The 22,485-nt window shown below is 39.4% G+C and overlaps 2 protein-coding genes across 10 annotated transcripts in view; both read right to left on the bottom strand.

Moving 5' to 3' along the window:
• The window catches only part of DDC (dopa decarboxylase), a 72,175-nt gene extending 64,566 nt beyond the window's left edge, over positions 1 to 7,609 (bottom strand). For both annotated transcript variants that reach the window (XM_056484728.1, XM_056484727.1), the window contains exon 1: positions 7,424 to 7,609. The gene's annotated coding sequence lies outside the window, so the exon portion shown is untranslated. The remainder of the gene's footprint in view (positions 1 to 7,423) is intronic.
• A 5,796-nt stretch (positions 7,610 to 13,405) lies between these two features.
• The window catches only part of GRB10 (growth factor receptor bound protein 10), a 140,846-nt gene continuing 131,766 nt past the window's right edge, over positions 13,406 to 22,485 (bottom strand). For 4 of the 8 annotated variants that reach the window (XM_056483509.1, XM_056483514.1, XM_056483513.1 and 1 more), the window contains 5 exons: positions 21,694 to 21,846; positions 20,786 to 20,852; positions 19,724 to 19,811; positions 16,980 to 17,073; positions 13,406 to 16,527 (listed from right to left, as the gene is read on the bottom strand). In XM_056483509.1, the coding sequence (XP_056339484.1) occupies positions 16,381 to 16,527; positions 16,980 to 17,073; positions 19,724 to 19,811; positions 20,786 to 20,852; positions 21,694 to 21,846 (549 nt within the window). In that variant the 3' untranslated portion in view covers positions 13,406 to 16,380. Of the gene's footprint in view, positions 16,528 to 16,979; positions 17,074 to 19,723; positions 19,812 to 20,785; positions 20,853 to 21,361; positions 21,506 to 21,693; positions 21,847 to 22,485 lie in introns of those variants that run through there. The other 4 variants (XM_056483511.1, XM_056483510.1, XR_008839737.1 and 1 more) reach the window with 3 other exon arrangements.

Genomic DNA, 22,485 nt, shown 5'->3' with positions numbered 1-22,485 from the left:
CACTATCAAGAGCTGGATAAATACGAACAGGTGAGAAAGAAGGCACTAACACACCACACTTACTGTTCTGTATTAATATTTTTTTTATTTTGCAGTATTAATAACACTGGCTCCCCTATACCATCTTTAATATCTTACTCCTTTCTGTCACCTACAAAATTTTGACGAAATGCATGTGCTTTTAAAATGATTATTCATAAAGAGGTATTACACTAAAAATTGTTGCTTCAAAAGGGAACAATGTATTTTTAAGAAATATATATTCAAAAGCATAAGAAATCTGCTCTTGAAAATTTAAAACAAAAAATTGTCCAAGGGAACCTTCAGAATAAAGCAAAAGCCGTAGCAAAGAAGACTGACATTTTTCATCTTATTTTCTTTTTAACCTTGAAAGGAAATATGTGAGAAAGCCACAGTAGTAGCAAATGAGTAGTTCACCACTCAATCTTAAAGTCATTTAAGGACTAGTATGCAATTAAGTAATTACTGGGCTGAACAGAACAGCAGTCAACATGGTAACAAATTACTGCAATGGTAAAAAAAATTCTTTTTTTTTAGAAAAAGAAAAATTAAACAGACAAAAAATATGTTTGCATCTCAGATATTTGGACAGAGCTAGAATGGAAATCACCCAAATGCAGGAACATACTAATTAGGAATGTACAATAGAAATATGTATCAATAACTTTGAAAAGGAGGAGGCAGAGGTAGGTGTAAGAACAACCCCGGGCATGAATTCACACAACAGTTGTGTGCCGTGGGCAGATATCCTTGAGATCAGCCTTATAACTAGCTGAGCTGCTGATGAAGCTACAGAGAATCCTCACACTTACATACAATCATAATAATGTATTCTATTTTTTGTGCCTTATCTTTCATTAGCACAAAACACATTTGCAAGGCTCTGGGTTTTACCGTTTGAATTTAAACTTTCCATTATAAGAAAAATCATTTTCAGCAGCCTAGCACAACAATAGGCCCCATCCTGGCAGGTGTGGCAGGCTTCAGGATGTGGTCCTGCAAAACTTGCTCAGGAATCAACACCTTTGTACCTGGTCCCCAGGTACCCGAGGAGAATGGCACAATATGGGCCCATTTAAGAGCTGGCAGGGCAGGCAAACGAGGAGACAAGTCATCGCCTCTGTGAGCAGTGCCAAGAAAAAAAGTCCTGGCATGTGCAAGGCAGCAGAAAACAGGAGAGAGAGCGTGTGAGGCACCTGTCATGTTAGCAACCAGCAGATGAAGGACTGCTGAGAGTCTGAAAAGATCTTGTAAGAGAAGCTTAACATACATAAGCATTTACTTCTATGCCCACCTGAGTCAAGGCTGTATGTCGTTAGCCTCAACAAACAAGGAACATATGGCTAAATAATTAAATAAATTCTAGTATGATGATAAAAAGGAGGGTTCTAGGGACAGATGCCTACATTAAATATAAATTTCCTTGGAAGGAAAAGAATACTGAAGAAAAGAAGAATATGCCATAAGCAAAAAAAAAAGATTTAAATAAAAAAAAAAAAAAAAAAAAAAAAAAAATTCAAGAAAGAAAATCACGGCTGTATGTGTAACATGTGCATCCAGTCAGAGGTTGCTGGTTTTTCCTGCTGGCTCAGGCCAGGATCCTGCTGCTGGCTGGGGACTGCCTGGGGATGCCTGTACTGGTGCTCTAGTTGGGGTGCAAAATGCTTTTTGTTTGAGCCTGCACATTCCTCAAAGCTAGGCTTATGCTGTTACTGTTTACAAAGCTTCACAAATGCTTTCTATTGCTTAATAAGTTCGTTTGAATTAATTAATTGAATTGGTTAATTAAGGTGAATGAATACCAAAAAACGTATTTGATCTCAGGACTTCTATTTCTCAGCAATTATAGTTTTCTATCTACATTTGTTATGCAGTTTGACTTTGCCAGTTTATCATTATCCTTAATAATAAGTGTTAAGCAGTCATGCAGAGGTTTTCCAGTTCTCACAATCAAGTATTTCCTCTGATTCTACATTGTGTTATAAATTTCATTTACACATTATTTAGGAAACTTATTGATATGAAGGAATTTTCCTCATAGACTGAGATATCACTAAGTTGCTTTTAATTATTAAACTTTTAATATTTAATATGAAGACACATAAAGTTTCTACCTTTCATGAGAAATGCTTCAAAAAGATACTCTTTAGCTATAATATCTTTTTTTCCAGAAACGAATTCTTTTGTTTGTTCTGAGTGTCTTTTATACTTGGGCAGAAAATATAATCATCTTATGGAAAATTTTCAGTATGTGTCAATAATCCTGGGCAACAGACCACAGAATCACAGAATTGGTCAGGTTGAAGGGACCAGAGTGGGTAATCTGGTCCAACCTCCCTGCTCAAGCAGGGTCATTGCAGAGCTAATGTCACAGGACTATGTCCAGATGGTCTGTGAATATCTCCAGTGAGGGAGACTCCACAACTTCTCTGGGCACTCTGCTCCAGTGTGTGGTCACCTGCACAAGAAAGTTCTTCTTCAGGTTCAGGTGGAACTTCCTGTGCATCAGTTTCTGCCCATTACCTCTTGTCCTGTTGCTGGGTGCCACTGGGAAGAACCTGGATCTCTCCTCTTGACACTCTCCTTTCAGATATTTATACACCTTAATGAGGTCCCCTCTCACTTGTCTTCTCTGAAGACTAAATAGGCCCAGCTCCCTCAGCCTGTCCTCATAAGAATGATACACACAACATTCCTCTTTCTCTCCTACAAATTCTCTTAGATATTTGTCTTTTATTAGAATACATCTCCCATCTCAGACCTCTCACTATCCATCACCAGAGTGAGTATTCTTTCTGGTCCATTCTTTCTATGTCCCATCTCAACCACAGCTGGAGGTCTCAGAGTCCTCTACTTCAGCAGCCTAAAATATATGAAAGCTGCAACACCTGGGGGTCTTTATATTTGTGAAATACAGAAACTTGCAGTGAAAGGGTATCATTCTGCCACCCTGTTATCCCCCTCCCCCCTCTTCTTTTTTTCCTATTAAAGATGCAGCCATAGGAACTGGGGAGAAGAGCTAGGAATGTCACATCTTGAATAGTCAGTACAGAGCTGCAGGAAGCTCAGTACAAATAATCTGAAGTAATGCAGGATACAGAGAGAGTTAAGAAGTCTTAAGGGTCAAACTTAGTCTAACCAATGTTGGTAGCACTGTTGGATGAAAACCTCTGTTTGATAAGCAGCATGATCAGGAATAGCAAGAAGTTTGGATCCACTAAGAATAATTGGGAGAATTACAGGAAAAATATTCTAGTGACTTTTGATCAATTGTTGGAACATTTCTTGAACATTCAATATTCTCTCAGATTTTCACTTTCAAAAAGTCTTCAGTGCCCTCTTGGAGCACAAGAGAAGATTTTTCTTCAAAGGCACTTATGCTGTCCTCTGGGGAAGATTCAAATGAATGGGCCTGATTAGCTTTGAAAACAGAACAACATGACAGAAACCAAGGAAAGGATAAGTGAATGAAGGAGTACAGGGAGAAGACTAAGAACTTCTTTCTGTTTTTCAAATTCTAAAAGCCCAAGAGGTACAATTCTGGGAAATTAAAGACAGCACATTAAAAACAGACAGAAGGACACACTTTTTCATATCATGTGTGGTTAAAACTGTGGAAAATATAATTACCACAGGAAGAATTACAGTCAAGAACTCAGCAAGATTTTGATGGGTTTGCAGATGTATAAGGATATCAAACATATCAAGAGCAATTTAAAACTGCTGGAAGGCACATGTATTTCTTCAGGGAAAACTGTCCAAGCATTTTAAAACTGCACAAAGACATGTGCTAATCAGACTGAGAGACAAAGAAAAAGGTCTCTGCAAGATAATGCACCCACAGGATGCCGTTAAAGAAATGACACCTCCTCTGAAATCCTTTGCATTCATTCTCTCTCCCTCCCTTTAAAGAAGCAGCACAGAAAGGGACAATATCTGCCACACTGAAAGGCCATTTCCTTTAGGGTATTGTCCAAGATGAAAAGGTGTCTGCCAGCCATTCTCCCAGCATGCTGGCATTTCAGCAGTCTTCAGCTTGCTCCATGTGTCTGGAAATGTATATTTGCCTTGAAATTCATAGAGCTGGTTCTACGATTAGCTGGATCTGTTCTACTTCTCTGAGCTCAGATTGTTTTTAAAAGCGCCATATGTAGTATAGCCATAATTTCCCATCTCGCTTTTTTGCATGACTAGTCACAGTAATGATGCTTCCCTCTTGTTATGTCACGTTAACTGTACCTGCATTGTCATGTGTCAGAAAAAAGAAAATCTAAAAACTGTGAGGTTTATTCATTTAAATGAAACAGTTTGTCAACAGCATAACTGAGTGCAAGTGAGGCCACAACACAGGGAGGTGTTATAAGTGACTTTGCAGCAGCATTTCTCTGATCATGAATTTATAGCCTCCCTAAACAGTACACTCCAGTGCATTTTTTTTTCTAGGACCTCTTTTTCCACCAATTTTAGTCTGCTGCTTATATCCTGTCTACCGAGCAGGAAGTGATTATTCCCTTCCCTGTAAAGTGAACTCTGAATTATATGCCAGTATTGCTGACACCAGTGCTTGACGTTGCCCTAGCAATCAGACAGTAGATGGTACTTGGTGCATAAAAAAAAAAAAAAGAAAAAAAAAAAAGAATTCAGAAGCATAAGGAATGTCACAAACCCAAGTTTGGCATGACTGGCTTGAAACTCTGAAATGCTAATAATAACCCTGACTTAGGGTTATACATATTCCAGCTTTAACTGGAATGCACAGTTGCTGTTACTATGGCTTCAATTGCCTCCAGTGTTAAGATCAGATGAGTCCCATGTCCTCCCTCCTTATACTCCATTCAGTGATTGAAACCTTTCCACCTTATCTTTGTTCAGAACACTTCAAAACCTTCCTAACCTCTCTGCTTCATATCCAGTCTTGCAAAGACAGGCTGTACCTAACAGATGGGGAGATACATCCTCTATGAGGCTGTTTTGATAGGTGACACAGTGCTGGAGTCACATCTTTGCCTTGAAGTCATCCCATGTTCCTACACTGAGACTCACAGCATAGCACTTCACTGAGGGAGAATAAATGGGGAAAAAAAACCCAAAAACGTGCTGCCATTAATCCTTGCATCAGTCATCAATTTCTTAGGGACAGAATCTCTCTGCCTCTGAAGCTGTAAAAAATAAATTCAGGAATAAAGCAGTATGTCTGACATAATACAAGAATAGTAACATTAAACTACATTTGACTTCAAGTAAACTACCCAATTCCTCTGAAAACATACAACCAGGAAAGATAAAACTGATTTCTATTTACACCTTCACAAACCTTAGCAAATTTGCCCTGAATTTCAAAACCAAATGTTCTTTTCTAAACAAATGGAGAGTGGAGGGGAAAAGGGGGAATGACACAGTATTATTTAATAGTAAACTGTCAGAGCAACCTTTTAAGCATACAAAGAGCCCAAAACTAAAATCTCATTTTATTTTCCAAGAAATGACTATTTACTATAATATTTCTTCTCCTGTTTATTCATTTGGTTTTGAATAGCAATACAATCCACACAGGATCAAGAAAGGTGAAAAAAAGTACAACAAAACAGTTGTTTCATTCCAAAATTTTCTACAGGAAAGATATCATTGCTAGGAGAAAAAAATATAATCAGCATGAACTGGCTTAATGGGGAGACACACATCACAAGAACACTGAAGGATTGTGGACATGCAGAGTTGAGATTAGTAACAGGATTGGGACCAGGATATGCTGAAAGTAAATTGAGTTTGCTGTCTAAGTTGAACTTTTTTTTTCACTTAGCAATAATGAAATACTGTTTAACATGCATTTTTATGATTACACAATATATTATCTGTGATTGAAAAAACATACTTTTTACATGCCTCAGAAGAATAAGGCGAACAGTTCTTCACAGAATCACAACAAACTAGGTTGGAAAAAAACTTTGAGATCATCAAGTTCAACCTATGACCTAACTTAACACCTCATCAACTAAACCATGGCACTGAGTGCCAAGTCCAGTCATTTTTTAACACATCAAGGGATGGTGACTCCAGCACCTCACTGAGCAGACAATTCCATTGCTCAATCGCTCTTTCAGTGAAGAATTTTTTCCCTGCTTTCCCCAGCACAGCTTATGACTTGTGTCCTCTCATTCTGTCAGTTGCTGCCTGGTGAAAGAGATCAACCCTCACCTGACTACAACCACCTTTCGGGAAGTTGTAGAGAGTGATAAAATCACCCCTGAGTCTCCTTTTCTCCAGGCTGAACAGTCCCAGCTCCCTCAGTCATTCCTCACAGGGTTTGAGTTTCAAGCCCCTCACCAGCCTTGCTGCCTCCTCTGGACACATTCGAGCACCTCAGCGTTCTTCCTAAATTTAGGGCCCAGAACTGGACACAGCATAATTGAAAGAACAGAGTAAGAAACACACACTAAAGCAACACAGAAATTTCCCATTGATGTGTATCAATTGACCAATCAAAGAAGAAGCTCTCTTACAACTTTAAACAACCTTTAGCAATTTTAGCAAGAAATTCCAGTTTCCTCACTTTGTGTTGCTGGTGAGGGATGCACGTTTTGTATACCAGAATTCCACAATGCTCTTCCTTGAGGCATCACCCAAGGAAACCTTTCAGCATGTATCACAAGTATACAGCAAATCTGTCTTTCATTCAACTTTTACTAGAGTATCTTCTTTTTCCCTTTTACCATTGATATAAGCAGTAAATTTCTGTAATGTAAACAGTGATTGTCATTCTATTTCACCTTTCCAATTTCAGCATCTTCTTACTCTTTGAATCCCAGTAATGCTGTAGCAATTTTTGCTGTTTCACATTTAGCCCCACATAAAACTGTAGTGTCAACATATGAGGATCACTCCAGTCCCTGAGCCATAAACAGGATCTCTGTAAGAGGATACATCTCATGGCACAGGTTTACAATGAAACCAAGCTCAATAACTAGGAGAACAAAATTTTCAAACAAATAAGAACTTTTTTTCTGACCAAATTTGAAAAGATTAATAAAGTTACTTTGTCAGCTGGGATCCAGCTTCAAGACTGCCCAGTACACCATCATTTAGTACTGCCATCCCTCCAGACTGCTTCCCTTAAGAAAGCAGCAGTGCCCTGAACTCAATTTTTTAGCAGCAGTTAAGAAGAGTTTCTCTTAAAATGTTGTGAATTGCAAAGCTTTGATTTCAAAATACTTCATGAACTCCTGACTCCTTCACCAAAACTGATTTAAGCACATGTCAATTAAAATATTTACATTTAGCATATTATGCTGCACTTCTAAACATGACTAGTTTAACATCTAACAAATTATGTGGATTTGTTGCATTGTATTATTTGGTGAAAGTGCAGAGGTTCACTTTCAGACATTACCGAATTTATCCTTACCTCTCTGGGGATTTCACTCCTTTTTCGGTATCTTGGAAACAGGTATTAGTTTTAGTCCCTTACAGTTCACAGTCGCCCTGCGAAGAAGAGGTCACCAGGAGCGGCTAGGGAATTTTTATCTCAAGAAATTTCGAAGGCTTTTCCAGCAACTACCGGGGCTCCACCGGTGCTGTGCTCGCCCTGCACTCACTCCTCCGTTAACCATTAACCACGCGTGGCCCTATGTCAGCTCTATCAGCCGCTCTTTCTCAACACGGGCTAACCACAAAACCCGTGCGCTCATTCAGCCGCAATTCGCAGCCATTGCGATGGGAGGGACGTGGCATTTCTCACTTATTCACAGAGCCTCAGGTGAGAACTCCGACGAGATGGAGCGAGCCAGCACCCCCGGCGCGTCCTGCCTCTGCCGAGGTGACCTCGACGAGGATGGATGTCCACTCCACGGAGATGCCTGGCGAGTAACACGAGTGGGACAGTTTGGGAAACCCAGAGCTCCCGGGGCGGCGGCGGCCCGGCGGCTCCCGCCTGAGGGGCACTGCCGGAGGGGGAAACCCTCACGTCCACAACCCGGGACCCTTGGCGGGGACGGGCGGGGGCCGGTGCCAGCCCTGCTGCCATTTGGAGCACCCGGCCTGAGCTCAGAGCTGTTGTACAGCGGTTTCACAGGAGACGAGGCCAGGGTGCCGCCATACAACAAGGGAACCCCAGCCAAGGGAAAACCCAGCACGCCGTGTAGGGCCGGCCCGGGGCAGGGGACGGAGCCCGCCCTGCCCGCCGCCCTCAGCCTCGCCGGCCCGGCCTGCTCCAGCTCTGGGCCGGGCACAGCCCGGGCTTTGTGCCAGCCGGCCTCCCTGACCCGACTGACTCCGGCATTTAGACTTGTCAGAACCGGAGACTAGAAATCAGCAGAATGGGGTTCTTGTTTGTCAGCTGCCCGGGTGAGCCCCCCCTGGGGCAGCACAGAGCCCAGCACCCTGCTACGCCTGCTCTGGGCGGCAGGATCCTCCAGGGCGGGGTGGAACCAGCCTGGGCACCAGCAACTGGTCTCAGCAATGCACGTGAATTGATGTGCCTCAAAGGCAGCTGTCAAGAGGATGGTGTCAGACCTTTCAGTGGTGCCCAGAGACAGGATGAGGAGCAGTGGCCATAAACTAAAACACAAGTTCCGCCTCAACACGAAGAATTTCTTTACACTGAGGGTGAAAAAGGCTGCCCTGAGAGGTTTGTGGAGTCTCTGTGTCTATAGACATTCAAAATTCAACTGGACACGTTCTTGTGTATCCTGATCTAGGTGAGTGTGCCATGGCAGGTGGTTGGGCTGGAAGATCTCCAGAGATCCCTTCCAACCCTAAAAATTGTGTGATTTACTCTTTCTATTCTTTCCCTGCTTGGGAGACACTCGGCAGCCCCCCCGGCCTGCCCACCCCATCACAGCTCCCCCTCCAGCTGCACTGTAGCTTTCAGCAAGAAGAAATCACCTGGCTCTCACCAGAGCCCCTTTCTGTTCCCCAGATGCCAATAGTGTAAGGAAAACCTGCATTTTACCTAGGGGAACCCTTCACAATATGTCCCACACTGCTGAACAAAAATGCCCAGAGATATCTATTTACACACAACTTCTCATATAACCATTTCTGAGTTGAAAGGGAGTAGCATCCATGCTCTGTTTAAAGCTCATTTTAGAGGACACCTCAAAAGCTCCATCCCTGCCAATTATGACCCGGTTTTGAGTCTGAATGAATGAAGCCAGACACTATTCTTGAGCAACTTCAGAGCCCTGATGGACTCAGCTCTGCTCTGGCAGCACCCACACCCGCAGCAAACCCTCCTAGTGGGAAGCTGGAGCAGGGGAAGGCACATGAGGATTCGACAGCTATTGCACACCCTGGAGGCATCACTTCCTCGGGTGGGCTGGTAGGAAGCAAATTCAGTACTTACATGGCTGTTTTGCTAAGGGCAGCCTTAGTTCAGTCAAAGGCAGCCTCCAGTTGACTGTAGAGCAGGTTCTCTTGATCCTTCCTCAGATCTTAAGTGCTACCTTCAGTTGCTTCTGTATGAGCCAGCCCTCATGTGGGCACATTCCTGGATCAGATAAAAAGTATCTTCAGCCCTTGTCTCTAGCCTTAGTAGTGGGCATGCAGGGAAGATGAACTTATATATGTGCTGTCAAATAATGATTCTTCTCCTAAAGACTGCTCCTGGCACTTGGTGACATGTGACCAAGGGACTTTGAGAGAAAAAGATGGTATTTTTGTAGTTATTATCCATCAGCTGAGTTTTCTCTATCATGATGTGATAGAAGCCCTTTGTGAACCCATGTGAACTTTTGCCACATGCTACATTTTGTGGTGGACAATGCAAGAGATTATACGAGCAGTTTACCAAGAAATACTTCTGGTTTTCCTGAATTGGTCCTCTGCATACTTCAGGTGACTTATGTATAAAAAAAAGACTCATAATCAAGTATTTTGTTTCAGCTCAGCTGCCTATGTTTATCTATAAATCTATTATACTAGCTTACTGAACTGTTTTATTATATATTTGATTGTTCCTCTGACCTTTATGTTTGGTCTTCCATTTCTCCTGCATCCTAAGTCTTCTTTGCTGCTGTCATTGGAGTTCCTGCTCTCTTTTATACTTTTAGGGAGAGAGGATCCCTTCCCAGGTACATGCACTTCTCTGAAGCACTGTTTTCTAGAGCAGGTCAAATGCTTGTTCCAGCAACTGATTTTCAATATTTTGAGGCAAACTTTGTGAGCCTTCAATGACTTTCACCCTTGTTTAGCCAGCTGTTCTCACAAACCCTACTGTCTAGTGAAAAAAAACCTCAAAAACTTTTCTGTCCACCAATTCTATAATTATCGATTTACATTATTTCATAACTAGATGTGTTGTGGAGTTACTTTTCAGGAAGCTCTAATCCTCAGCTTGCCTCTTTTCTATATTTGTTTTTTATTCTGAGAGTGCTACAGTAATGTGAAAACTAGGAGCTGGTAAGAGTCACATAGAGCACATTATTATCATATACAAATTCAGCAGCAAAGAGAAGTATCGTGGAGGGAATTGAATAATGAAAAGGTCTAAAAAATTATTTTAAAATAGGATGTGCCTAGGATTCTTTGTGGGGCAATGATACTGTACACTTTCAGAAATGTGCTTAACCATTTGCTTTAGCCATCATTGTTCTTGGCAGAACCATACTACCATACTCTCACCTTCCTTTTCTTCTAATGGCAGTGGGAGGGACAGGCTGTTTAAGAATGGGCACAATTCCACTGCTGTGTCTCTCCTTGGTAATGCAAGATGCTAGTCCTAACACCTCTGGAGAACATGTTTCAAAGGGCAAATACAATGGGAGCCTTTAAGAAGTGTCTTCACAAGTTTGAGGGAAGAGGAGGGGAAACTGACTCTTGGGGAGTGGTGAGCAGCACTCAGGGCATCACAGCACTGTCTTCACTGTGTTTCTTTCCTAGTCACACCCAAACCACCCCTTGGACAATACTGCCCAAGAGAAATTCTTTTCTCCCCTCCACTTCTTTCCCTGACTCTCTTCTGAGCTCTAAGGAGTTGTACTTCTGAGCACATCCAGGCTGAGCTCCAGAGCCCATATAAACCCAGGCTGTATTTTTGCTCAGGGCAAGCAGCTGTTTGTAATTGAACCTTCCTATTCCCCAATTTGTGGCACCAGGTTCTTGCAGCCAAGGGATGGAAAACACCTGATTATAGAAAAGCATAACAAACCTGGGCAACTAACAAGGGTTGTAAGACCTATTAATCACAGCTTAGTGTCTTGTGAGAACCTGTGTTTCTTCCTAAAACATCTGCTGGTATCTGTGCAAAATGATGAGCAATTAGAGCAGAATTGTCTTTGGGTTAAGGGTCTGGAATGAGTGTTACACAAACAAATTAATTTTCAAGTCTCAGATGTGACTAATCACAATATCTAAGGAAAATCATACAGGTCTTGGGCATAGTTGTGGTTATGTTGGATTTTCAAATACTAATTAAATTGTGCTTCAAGTTAAGGAAGACTTAAGATTTAGGATGCAGAAGCAACCCAAATGAAGGCAGCATGGATATTTCAGAGGAAGATATCTTTTTTCTCCATCTGCTGACATTGTAAAAGAAGTTTCCAAGATGTCAGAAAAACAATATCCGAGATGCAAAGCAGTCTACAGACTGGACATTGACAAACCAGATTAAAGCATTACTGAATTAGCAATAACAAAGATCAAAAGTAATCTAAAGTTCAACTTGAAGGGTAATGGCTCAGCTGGTGTTTTTCTCATCTGGTTTTACAGGTACAGGCTGAAGCAGCAATTTAAAGTAATCCTAATTTAATGGTTCTTTGTATCAGGATGAAAGTCCTGCAGCCACATGCTATAAAATAGGAGTCTGATAGGAATTTACTTATGGGCCCAAATGCATTTAAGCTGTTTTGCCTGGTGAACTTTGTGCTAGAATGCTTTATGTGGGATCAGATATCTGATCACGTCTATTGTTCTGCAGCTGAAGTAAAAGAAACACCAATCTATCAGGCAAGTAATTCAAATCTGTACCACTGATCCACTTCTGGCCCAGACTAATTTTGTACTGGTGATAGCCCAAGTACCCACTGCTAATACCAAGGGTTAGATTTCACAGATATCATTTTGCATCTGCTACAGAGGTGGGCAGTTTGGACAAACATGCTGACAGCACTACCTTGCCATGGGGCAGGCTTAATGACATCTTCTTACAATGTTGCTTTTTTTAATGCCATCTTCTTATCTGTTCCAAACGCAATATATACAATAAAGCAAGGTGGGGGTGGGGTTGTGGGTTTTTTTTTTTCCTTTTTTTTTTTTTTTTTCTGTTTTGTTTTTTGTTTTGTTTTTTTTGTTTTGTTTTTGTGTGCATGTGTTTTTGTTGTTGTTTTGGAGGGTTTTTTTTTTCAGATTTGTGTAGAATTATTGTCTGTGACTTTTAATGATCATAGTGGGAATCAGTTTCAATATTAGTATGGCCTCTTCTAGCCAAGCAGGAAATAGTCATCCTCAAACTCTTTGTTAACTTATTAAAAAAGCTAAGTTACTGCATGCAGGATAGTGAATTCTAAGCACTTTAACATGCATGCCCAGATAGAAAGAAAATTTGAGGAATACCAAAATCCAAAGGAAGTACTCTGCCTCTATGTGCTGATGAATGAATTTCATCATGCTAACATATAAATTAACTCATGCTGTAGTGCAATAAGGAGACATAGCATGCAGAGGCCACCAGAGTGTAACAGAGTTTCGAAGTGCAATGCATTTGATGGCTTCTATGAATTAACAAGGAGGAAACAGGAAAGGATTGTGTCCAAAAAAAAAAAAAAAAAAAAGCAAAATATTCCCAACCTATTTTTCTATCTGTCAAAAAAACCATCAATCCCTCCACCCCACTCTTCCACCCTCCTGGATTTTTAAAGTAAAGATGTCTTTTGTGCAGATGGTGCTTTTCTAACCAAATTCTGATGGGGTGGAAATACAAGGATTTCCAGTATATACAAATACAAGGATTACAGGCATAAGCAATTGCTTTCTGGAAGTACTATTGAAAAGTTTTCTGATCCAACAGCTATCAGGCCAGTAAAGTGTTTTATGCATAGTGTGCATTTTTAATGGGTTATATAACTTTATGATCTTAAAGTTGGTCATAATATGTTGTTCTGATATGATTCTAGTAGCCTTCCTAAATGAATACTGTAAATATCACAGCAGAATATCCCCAGTATTTTTTCTCAAACAAAAGGAGTGAACAAGTCTTTTTCTAAATAAAATGCAGTGTTTTCTAATAGGAATCTTAAAGACAGAACAGCCAGAATACAGGTGTCTTGGGAATTGTGTTTTCCTCTTCACACTTCTTTAAAGCTGTTTAACATGACCCACCCAATTAACCCGAATTAAGGCAAGAGATACACAGTGTTACTGATATATCCAAAGGATGACATTCATTCCAATGTAAAATGAATAGCATTGTATTAACGTTTATTTCTAATTACAAGAAACAGAATATCAGTCCCTTATTTGTACAAAAATACCTGAAAGATTACAATTAGGTTCACAAGCCAAAAAGCTATTTACAGTATGAAGCAAAGCATATTGAATAAAGGTTTTGTCTCTTAAGTTAATACCTTTTGCATTCCCTGAAACTTTAAACTTTATTCCATTTTACAGTCACTAAATCTTGCATTGTGACAATATAATTTACGATAAGCAAGTCTTGCCACTGGAAAGGTGCATTGATTGGTCAAACTGTCAGGTATTTAGTGCAGAAAAGATAAGACAAAACATCTAAACTGAGGCACGTGTTTCTTCAAGATTAATTAACAAATAAAAAGTTTTTTTGTACTTTAACACCTATCGTAACATAACTTAACTAGTAACCTCATTACCAAAATGGTTTGGCATTTTCCTTCTCAACATATTCAAGATTGCTACATGAAGTATTTATTTAGAAAATAAAATCACAGGCAAAAAGATAAAAATTCAACAGGCTCCAAAACAACCCTGAGCATCCCCTTTACATTCATGTCATTTAAATACAAAAATAAGAGTCAAATGTCCTTCAGTCCTTGGTATTCTGAGCTGGCAGCCAGCTGAATCTGTTGGAAAACTAAGGTGGCATTGACTGTTTTCCAGCAGAAAGAAGACAAAGCAGTGATCTGCTTAAGTAAGATTGTTGCCACTTTGAAGGTGGTCACTTTCTCAAAACAGCTCACTTTAGCTGGGAAGAGTACAAAATACTAAGTCAACCATCTACATACAAAAATCATGGTTCATAGTCAAACTTTTATTTTCAATTTAAATAAGATGCAAAGTTTTTTTTTTTTTATAAATATGAAACACTGCAAATACTATCCGCCTACTGGGAAAAATGCATGGTTGTCACTAAGCTATGTAAACAGAAAAACTTAAAACTACAGCATAAATGGTCTTATTAAACTGGTAATGTAGTCAATACAAGTATCTTTTTTCTCCTAATAGGGGCCAAATAGAAGCATGCAAAGTGAAGTCAGACTTAAGTTAGCTTAATTTCAAGGTTTTAAAATACATTGTCTAGAAAGCAGGAACACTCATTTCACTATGTACAATTAAAAAAAAGCAAAACAAAACAAAAAAGGGTTCTACTAAAAACAAAATCAAGTTTCTTCATTTTTAGTATCTAGACATTAAATGGAAAAAAATACTAAATGTGTTCTGTAAACTAAAATACAGTGTTTCTATACCATTGACATAGTTTAAGCTGATATGGACGACTCAGGCAGGTTATGGTTTGTCTTAAGCTATTCTTAACACTACATGAAGACCTAAAAGTGTAGGATTGGTTTTCCTTCTTTACCTTTTCAGATGGCTAGGATTTCAAACCCAGTGGCAAATATTAAGGATTAACTAGCCTGTGTAAATAATTTACCATTTTACAAATGCTCCATTCTGTACTACACTCTGCAAATTCCCAGGGTGGAATACTTCACACTGTGGCTAATGGCACCAAGCACTGGGAAGTTACTTCAGTTCAGACAGTTGCTGAAGGAATGGTTGGCTGCAACTGGAGGTTCAAGGTGGGACTTGTCTGACTTTAATACTGATTTATCATCAGAAAGAGTTATTGTGTAAACATTAAATCATTCATTTAAACATTAACAATAATGTAGTTCTGATGACAAACCAGCACCAGAGCAAGATACATGCTTGTCTGCCACAGGTACTGGTGTGCAGTAGCACACATGACACAGGGATCACCAGTTACCTCAATGGATGATATTGCCAGCAGCTACTTCACAATCAAATCTGTTTCTATTCCCAGCATGTTCCTTCTCACCATGTAAACTTTCATGGCCCTACAAAAAGCAGAAGGGGTTCAGTTCTTCTTATGCCCTATCCCCAGGAGAGCATTGTGTCACTGTAGCTTTACTATATTGAAAGAGCTCTTTGAAACAGTCTGAAAATTCAAGGAGCTATAAAGCTAAAAACACTGGTTTTTACTTTTTTTTTTTTTATTTTGTCATACTAAGACTACCTGCAGAAGAATCTTCTCACAAAAAATGGTGGTTTCAAATACAAGTGTAGTCATTCAGTCCTACTCTATTTAGTAACAGTAAATTTCCTCAGGAAAACAGTCAAAAGGCTGTAAAAAACAAACCACCACTCCAATAATAAAAATTTGTGCATAGAATCTAATACAGTCTCTGCATGACTGGATGCCACTAATATGCCATCAACATACTACAGCCATTATGCTACAAGTCAACAGTTTTAAGAGTACATATATTGGTGGTATGTTCTTTTAGAATTGTATCCTCATTGCTTCTTCAAAGACATCTGCAGATCATTGAACCTCAGGTCTCCAGAGAAGTACTGAGACATACGCGGGCACGCACACACACACACACTTCTTGATTTTCTTCTAGATCCTTTTAGGCTGAAGCATTCCATACATTTTAGGGTGCAGATTAATACCCAACTCCTGCATGAATTTTAAAAGCCACATCAGCTCCTAATATAGGCTGCATACAATATCCGAAACAAAGTAGGAGTGCAAAAAAAGTGATCAATACAAAAAGTAAACACACTAGTCTTAATTGTCAAGATTATTCCAGGGCAAGAGTTCTTTTCAAAGATTTCTCTTCACACTTTTTCCTGTTAAGTGGCCCAGCCAAGATACTTTCCAGTTTTGTTTCAAATTTACTCATTGTGTTACAGACCCTCCCCCCATTTTTGGGATGCTGGGACACTCAGCAGCAATCACTCTTAGGTGTTAGACAAACCAGCAATCTTGGTCTGTTGGCACCTGTCGAATCCATCCCTTTCAGAGTCCCAAGGTGCATAATATTTATTTTTTAACCAACTTACAAATCTGCCAATTCCCCAGTGTCAACGTTCTCTTACAATTACTCTTCTATCAAATCCAGTCTTCAGTGAGAGTCAGATTTGAGGTCATAAGGCCACTCGGATGCAGTGGTGTTTGAGTTTGCAGGGCAAGACTCCTTTGTTTAGTTGATAGAATTCAACAAGCTGGATTAGATCACTGAATTTGGTGTTTCCATCATCCAGACTGAAAAATATCTGTCCATCATCTTCACACTAGGAAAACAAAACATCCTTTTCAAGTTAGGCTGCGCATGAAGAGATACACGCATGAAAAAACTTGAAGAGTACCATCAGTGTGTGACATAAATAAATGATGGGCACTTGGCTGGCACTTGGTTGCCCACACAACCCAGTTCTTTATGAAACCATGCATAGCACTAGAGAAAACATACCTTAATCCAACTTGTAATATTTTGCTTATGAAAGTGAAAACTTGTGGGCAGAGTAATTGAAAGTTGTACAGACAGCACTGGAATTCATTAAAATAAAACAAAAATACCCCAAAAGGATTTGATAGCTGTTTGTAAGATTGGCCAGCTGAACAATGGAAGAGGGTTTGGAACAATAGAAAGGTCTACATAATCTTAAATTTTTCATGCTTTTTTGGATCAAGATAAAAATCAAATTGTTTTCCAACATCTCAGTAGCAAAAATAATCTACTTACCGGTAAGATTTGAAAATGCTTTATTTTTTGATGATGGCATAACGTAAGTACAAATGCCTTTGGATTGCTTTGGCTGTCCCGCAGAAGAAATAATCTAGGAGAGAACATTTTTAAGAACAAATTGAATACCCTAATCTACTTGTTCTTAAATAATCTTAAATAGTAATTACTACAAAGTCATTTTGTGCCACTGCTGAAGTCTTCTTCAGTTGCATTAAGAGGTGATTCTGTAACTGGCAATTTGCTTTCAGTTATTATACCACAGCTATGCAACATTAACAGATGAAGAAACAAGAAGTGCAAGATACATTATGGTAGTTCTTCCCATAAGAATGTATCTATGAGGCTTTTTTTAAAGGTTCCTTCTAACTCAACTTTCCATTAATGATATGTACTCTCATGAAGAAAATGTTATCATTTAATTCGAGAGAAAATCTGAATTTCTGTAGATGGAAAAGTAATATATAGGAATCTGTTCCCACTCTACAATGTCTTGCATCAGTTAATAGAAATCCAATGTCAGCAAAATTATGTGTAGGTTAAATGGCTGCAATTGCACAGAAACATCTCAATACTTTCTTAAAACTATTTACCAGTTAAATAGCTTCCACATTACCAATATGGTGAAGACACACTGATTTTTTTCCTCTAGAACAGTCACAGTATTTTTCCCTCAGCATTAGTGGAAAAAATATCTATTAGGCATACAGCTACCAACATCATACAGCTGTCACTTCTAAATTGATCCACAAAACTGAAGTCCTACCCCAAATGGACTTTATTTAACATCCATACTGGGAAGAGGAGAAAAAAAGCTTGATAAGAAAGCTTGTGTTTCCTTGCCTTGACATTTATGAACTAAGGAAGCAAATCCTCTCCATGTCACAGGAAGCAAGAATGTACCTTTGGCAGAAGGCTTACAGCACTATTCACTAATGGATTTGTGAGATGGCTGAGCACAGGACTGGGGCAGGCCTCTTAACTGCTGACCACAAAGCCAGGAACACACTTTTCCAAGGTGCAATTGCAAGAACTGCTTGTAGTCTTAAGAACTCAAAATAATTTACTCCAGCTCCTCAGATCTGATTGAGAAATGTCAGTACCACAAAAAAAGCACCATCATAACCAGAGTCAGTTCAGCAGTCAGGGACAGGCATGTCTTGCCACTCTCAGAAACCATGCATGGTGTTTGAAAGTTTCATTGTAATCCCAGGAAGGCCAGATGTCCCAGGAAAAGGGACAAAAGCCTTTATAAATAAAGATCCATGTGAGTGGGAAGGACCTCACCTCCCTTGTGGTTACTGCAATTCATGCAGGTATCTCTCCATTATTTTTCATCTAGCTGTTTCACATAATGCATGGTATCATAAGCTGGTGGCACAAAGCAAATGTCTGCACAGCTGATGCTGCAACTCAACCTCTGGCAAGCAACCAGCTTCCACACAAACAATGACTACCAAGACAGATGCATCCTCAACGAGAGCTTGCAGAGATATCCAAGATAGCAGCACCAGTTATTTGTATATAGTGTTGAGTCTCTTCCATGAACCACCAGGAGACTGTTAACTTTCTACCTTCTTTTGTTCAAGAACACACAGAACAGGCAGGAGTTTTCCACCCTAAAAATCATGATCCCTAAACCTCAGAGCACATAGGGTAACATGTACTTTTGTCACTACTGGTGGACCTTACTATGGCCAAACTAACCAATTCTCACATTCCAAAGTGAGTAAGCTGATTAGGCACAAATTTAACACAACATCAAACACAAGAACACATTTATGAAGATCTCAAGAATGATGGGCCACCAGATTCCTAAGGCAACAAGACAAAATGAGCCCAAGATTATAACATGAGAAAACCAGAAACTCAAAAAGTCAGCAATGCTACTTTGCTTTCTCAGCTTCCCTTTTCTGTTTGACCTGCTTAGCTAAAACCCCGTCTAGCCTTAGCCTAGACAAACTTCCCCCCCAAAAAAGCAAACAGTGCTTGAATGTATATATTCACTACCAACTTCTACTCCCCTAATGTATTTTAGTCTTCAGAAAGATTAGTGTTGCTTCTGAATAAGAAAATGCTGAAGAAAGCTCCTGCGAAGCCAATATGGAAGTTTCTACCTTAACCCTGAGAGCAGGGAACCAAGGGCAGCCATGCCTTTCCCATCCTACAAATCAACAATGCTGAATGCAGTTCAAGCAACTTCCCTTCAATAACCATAACTCCATATAAATAAGGAAAACAGAGAGGCTTAGAAGATACTTAAATCTCAACCACAGACATTTGAGTGCTGAAACAGGTATTTCCATTTCTTTGCTCTAGAACAGAAATAGTAAGCAAGCACCATTAGCTGCTCTGATTCATGCAGAAGAGCACGGATGGGTGATTATAAATTTCTTGGCAAATGATTAGGTACAGCTTTGCCTGAAAAATATGTCCTCAATGCAGATTACAAGAATTAACTATTTTTAAATTCTAACATCGTCTAAAACTTGACTGCCTGTTAGAAAAAAAGAAAGACACTTAAGTGTATTCCTAAGATTTTACTTTTCAAATTAAAAGTTAGGATCCACTCCTACAAACACACACTCTGACTTTTTGGAATCCAGGCAGGTTGTAACGGGACTACTCGACAATCAGGTAACTCAGAAGTGCTCATAAATCTGTAAATCATTATAGCAGAAGTTGTACTCTTGCCTATAAACCTTATTGTCACATCATAAATACTGAGCAATAAGAATACCTACCCATCTACAAGCCCTTGTTGCTTAATAATCCTGTGAGATTCTTCTCTAGAGATTCTGCCGTGAAACCAGTGCTGTGTCCTATGAATAACTGGAGGAGAGAGAAAAAAAGAGGGAGAGGATGGTTAAAAACTGTTAGACACACAACTATTCTTCCACATACTAATTATTTAAACATTTTAAAAGTGGGTATAGTTCTCTTACAGAATATAAAGTATCTTCCATCAACCTATAAAAAAAAATTTAAAAAATGCATCTACTTAATATACCAAGTAGAGAGGCATTATCTCCATATATTTTCTGATTTGCTAATATACAATTAGATAAACAAGAGAAGTCTCTTATAATACTGCCTTCTCATAGCTTCTTGAACATATTGGGACTAACAATCCTTAGAACTCAATGTATAAGCTAATGAGTTACAAACAAATCCCTCCAAACCTCAAATAAAGAAATGCATTTTATGTGGTGCTTTCAAGAGTGAAGTTAGCTCCCAATATTATCTTCATTGTTTCATTTTTCAAATGGTATTTTAAAATATTGTTAATGGAATAGCAAGAGAAAATAACTGTGTTTCCTCCAAGAAGCCTAGGGGATTAATATGAAACTTTCAGTTGTTTTAATGAATTTACAGTCTCAAAAAAATGTTAAGGACTTGCATATTTTACATTTTTCAGTTATTGTGGAACAAATTCTGTTTTGAAAACTCTAATTTCTACTCTTTAAAGATTAAAAGATCACTCACTGACTTTCCTTGTCCAAAACAGCAAATTAACTGCGGGATTCTTTTAAATGGAAACATTTATGGAGTGTCTATTTTAAAAAAATACAAGTTACAAAAGACTAATCCTAAAGAAAAGCTTAAGTGGGCATCAAAAGAAAACAATTTCCTTCTATGGTGTCTGTATGCGTAGGCATGTTAATGACACAGAAGCTACCGATAAGGATTGTATTTGACATCAAGGCATTCGTACTACATGGCTGTGCTCTGTGTCTGTATGAAATGTACCTTTTCTTTACCCAGAGAGGCCTCTGATACTATGGTTACAAACCATCAGAATTTACCTGTACTCAGTGTGGAAGGATGGAGTGGACTTTGGCTACCCAAGATGTTCATTCTTGTGCTACGTTTCTACAGAGAAAATGAATTACCGTTAAATCCACACTAACGCCTCAGGAGAAAAGAATTAGTGCACATGCAATATAGATTTAATTTACAGGAAACTGGGGGCTGGGCAGATTTAATGCAAGGATGAGAAAAAGAAATGCAACTTTGAAGGGGGCTAATCTACAAGCAGCAGCTCATTTCAGTTGGCTTAAAACACAAGCCAGATGTTAATGATGAAAGCTCAGTATCTTAAAAAAAAAAAAAAAAAAAAAAAGAAAAAAAAAGACAGAAAAAAGAAAAGACTGATATGTTTCTGCTCAGGCAAAACACCAGGCACTCAGTAAATCAAGCAGTATTTCCCTCCCGTACATAAAGCACCAGCTAATGCTTCAGTAATGACTCCTTTTCCCTAAAAGACGAGCATGTGGGAAAACTTGTACTGCAGCTGTCTGTCCACAAGACACTATAAACAAGTTACATCAGTTTTCATTGCAAGAGGTCCTGCCTCTTGTATATTCTGCAATTAAACTTACTGGGAGCAAGCCATTAGTCAGAGCCCCAGCCTCTTCCATGTGGGGAAGCATTTAATTTGACATATTCCTCCTCAGAGACTGGTTTTGCAAACTGGCAGTAAAGTTCTGGTGGGTCTGCTTTCCCCCTCAACTTTCCTCTGGACACTAGGGGGACAGAGAAGCAGTGGTAGAAGGTTGTTGTGAATGTGACAGTTTTGCTAAAGATGGATATTGACTTTCAGATCTGCATGCTTGCAGTGTGATTGCTTCAGGTCGGAGCTAAGCTATACTGTGACCAGCACTGCACTAACATCATAGCACACTCTGTGTTTTGGCTCTCAACAGACACTTACTGATTGCAAAAATAGAAAAGAAGAGAAGATAGCTACCCTCCAAGCATGTCCTTCTTCCAAGGCAGCACTCTGTGCTTCAGCAGGATTTTCAATAACTCTTCCTATTTGCCCCGAAAAATCCATTGCTACTAGTGAGTTTTCAGATACACTTCTCTGAAAAGGAATTTTCACTTGTTTCAAAAAACAGGGAAAGGAAAACCCAGCTTGAGAGTTTCATTTCAAACTGTTTTGGTTTCAGAAGACTGTCCAAAGTCTTCCTTCAACAGCACAGAAAATACATCTTATTTTTTTCCCTTTTCAAAAGATTCACAGAAACAAAAATAGATGGTTTTTCTTTTTCAACCATAGGTGAGGGAGACAGTTCAAAGGCTCAGAATAAAATGTTTGCTCAAGTTGCCCACTTGCCGTATTACTATATTCCAGTCATTTTCAGGGCCAGTTGGGATCCAGATATAGGCTCTTCCCTTTTAGGTAGTTAACAGTCAGCTCTTGGCCCAACATATTTTAGGAAATCTACGTGTTAGTTTTGCCAGACCTAAGCTGGCTTCTGCAGAGACAGCCAGATGTCTCTGTGCCATCCATCTCAAAGAGCATGACGTAGCCAAGATTTTCAATCATGTGGATCATGTAAGCCTAAGATAATGGAGAGCCAACCACGGAAACTGTACTCATGCAAAACATGAACTTTACATTGATTTGCTAACAATGCTGAATTTACATTTCTTAGCGTAAAATTTTCCACTTTTAAAATGCAAAAGCAAATGTGTCTTTTCCAACATCATACATCAGTGA

The sequence above is a fragment of the Oenanthe melanoleuca genome, chromosome 2, assembly GCF_029582105.1.
Source record: "Oenanthe melanoleuca isolate GR-GAL-2019-014 chromosome 2, OMel1.0, whole genome shotgun sequence".
NCBI classification, from domain to species: Eukaryota; Metazoa; Chordata; class Aves; order Passeriformes; family Muscicapidae; genus Oenanthe; species Oenanthe melanoleuca.
This window is presented reverse-complemented; position numbering and strand designations above follow the sequence as displayed.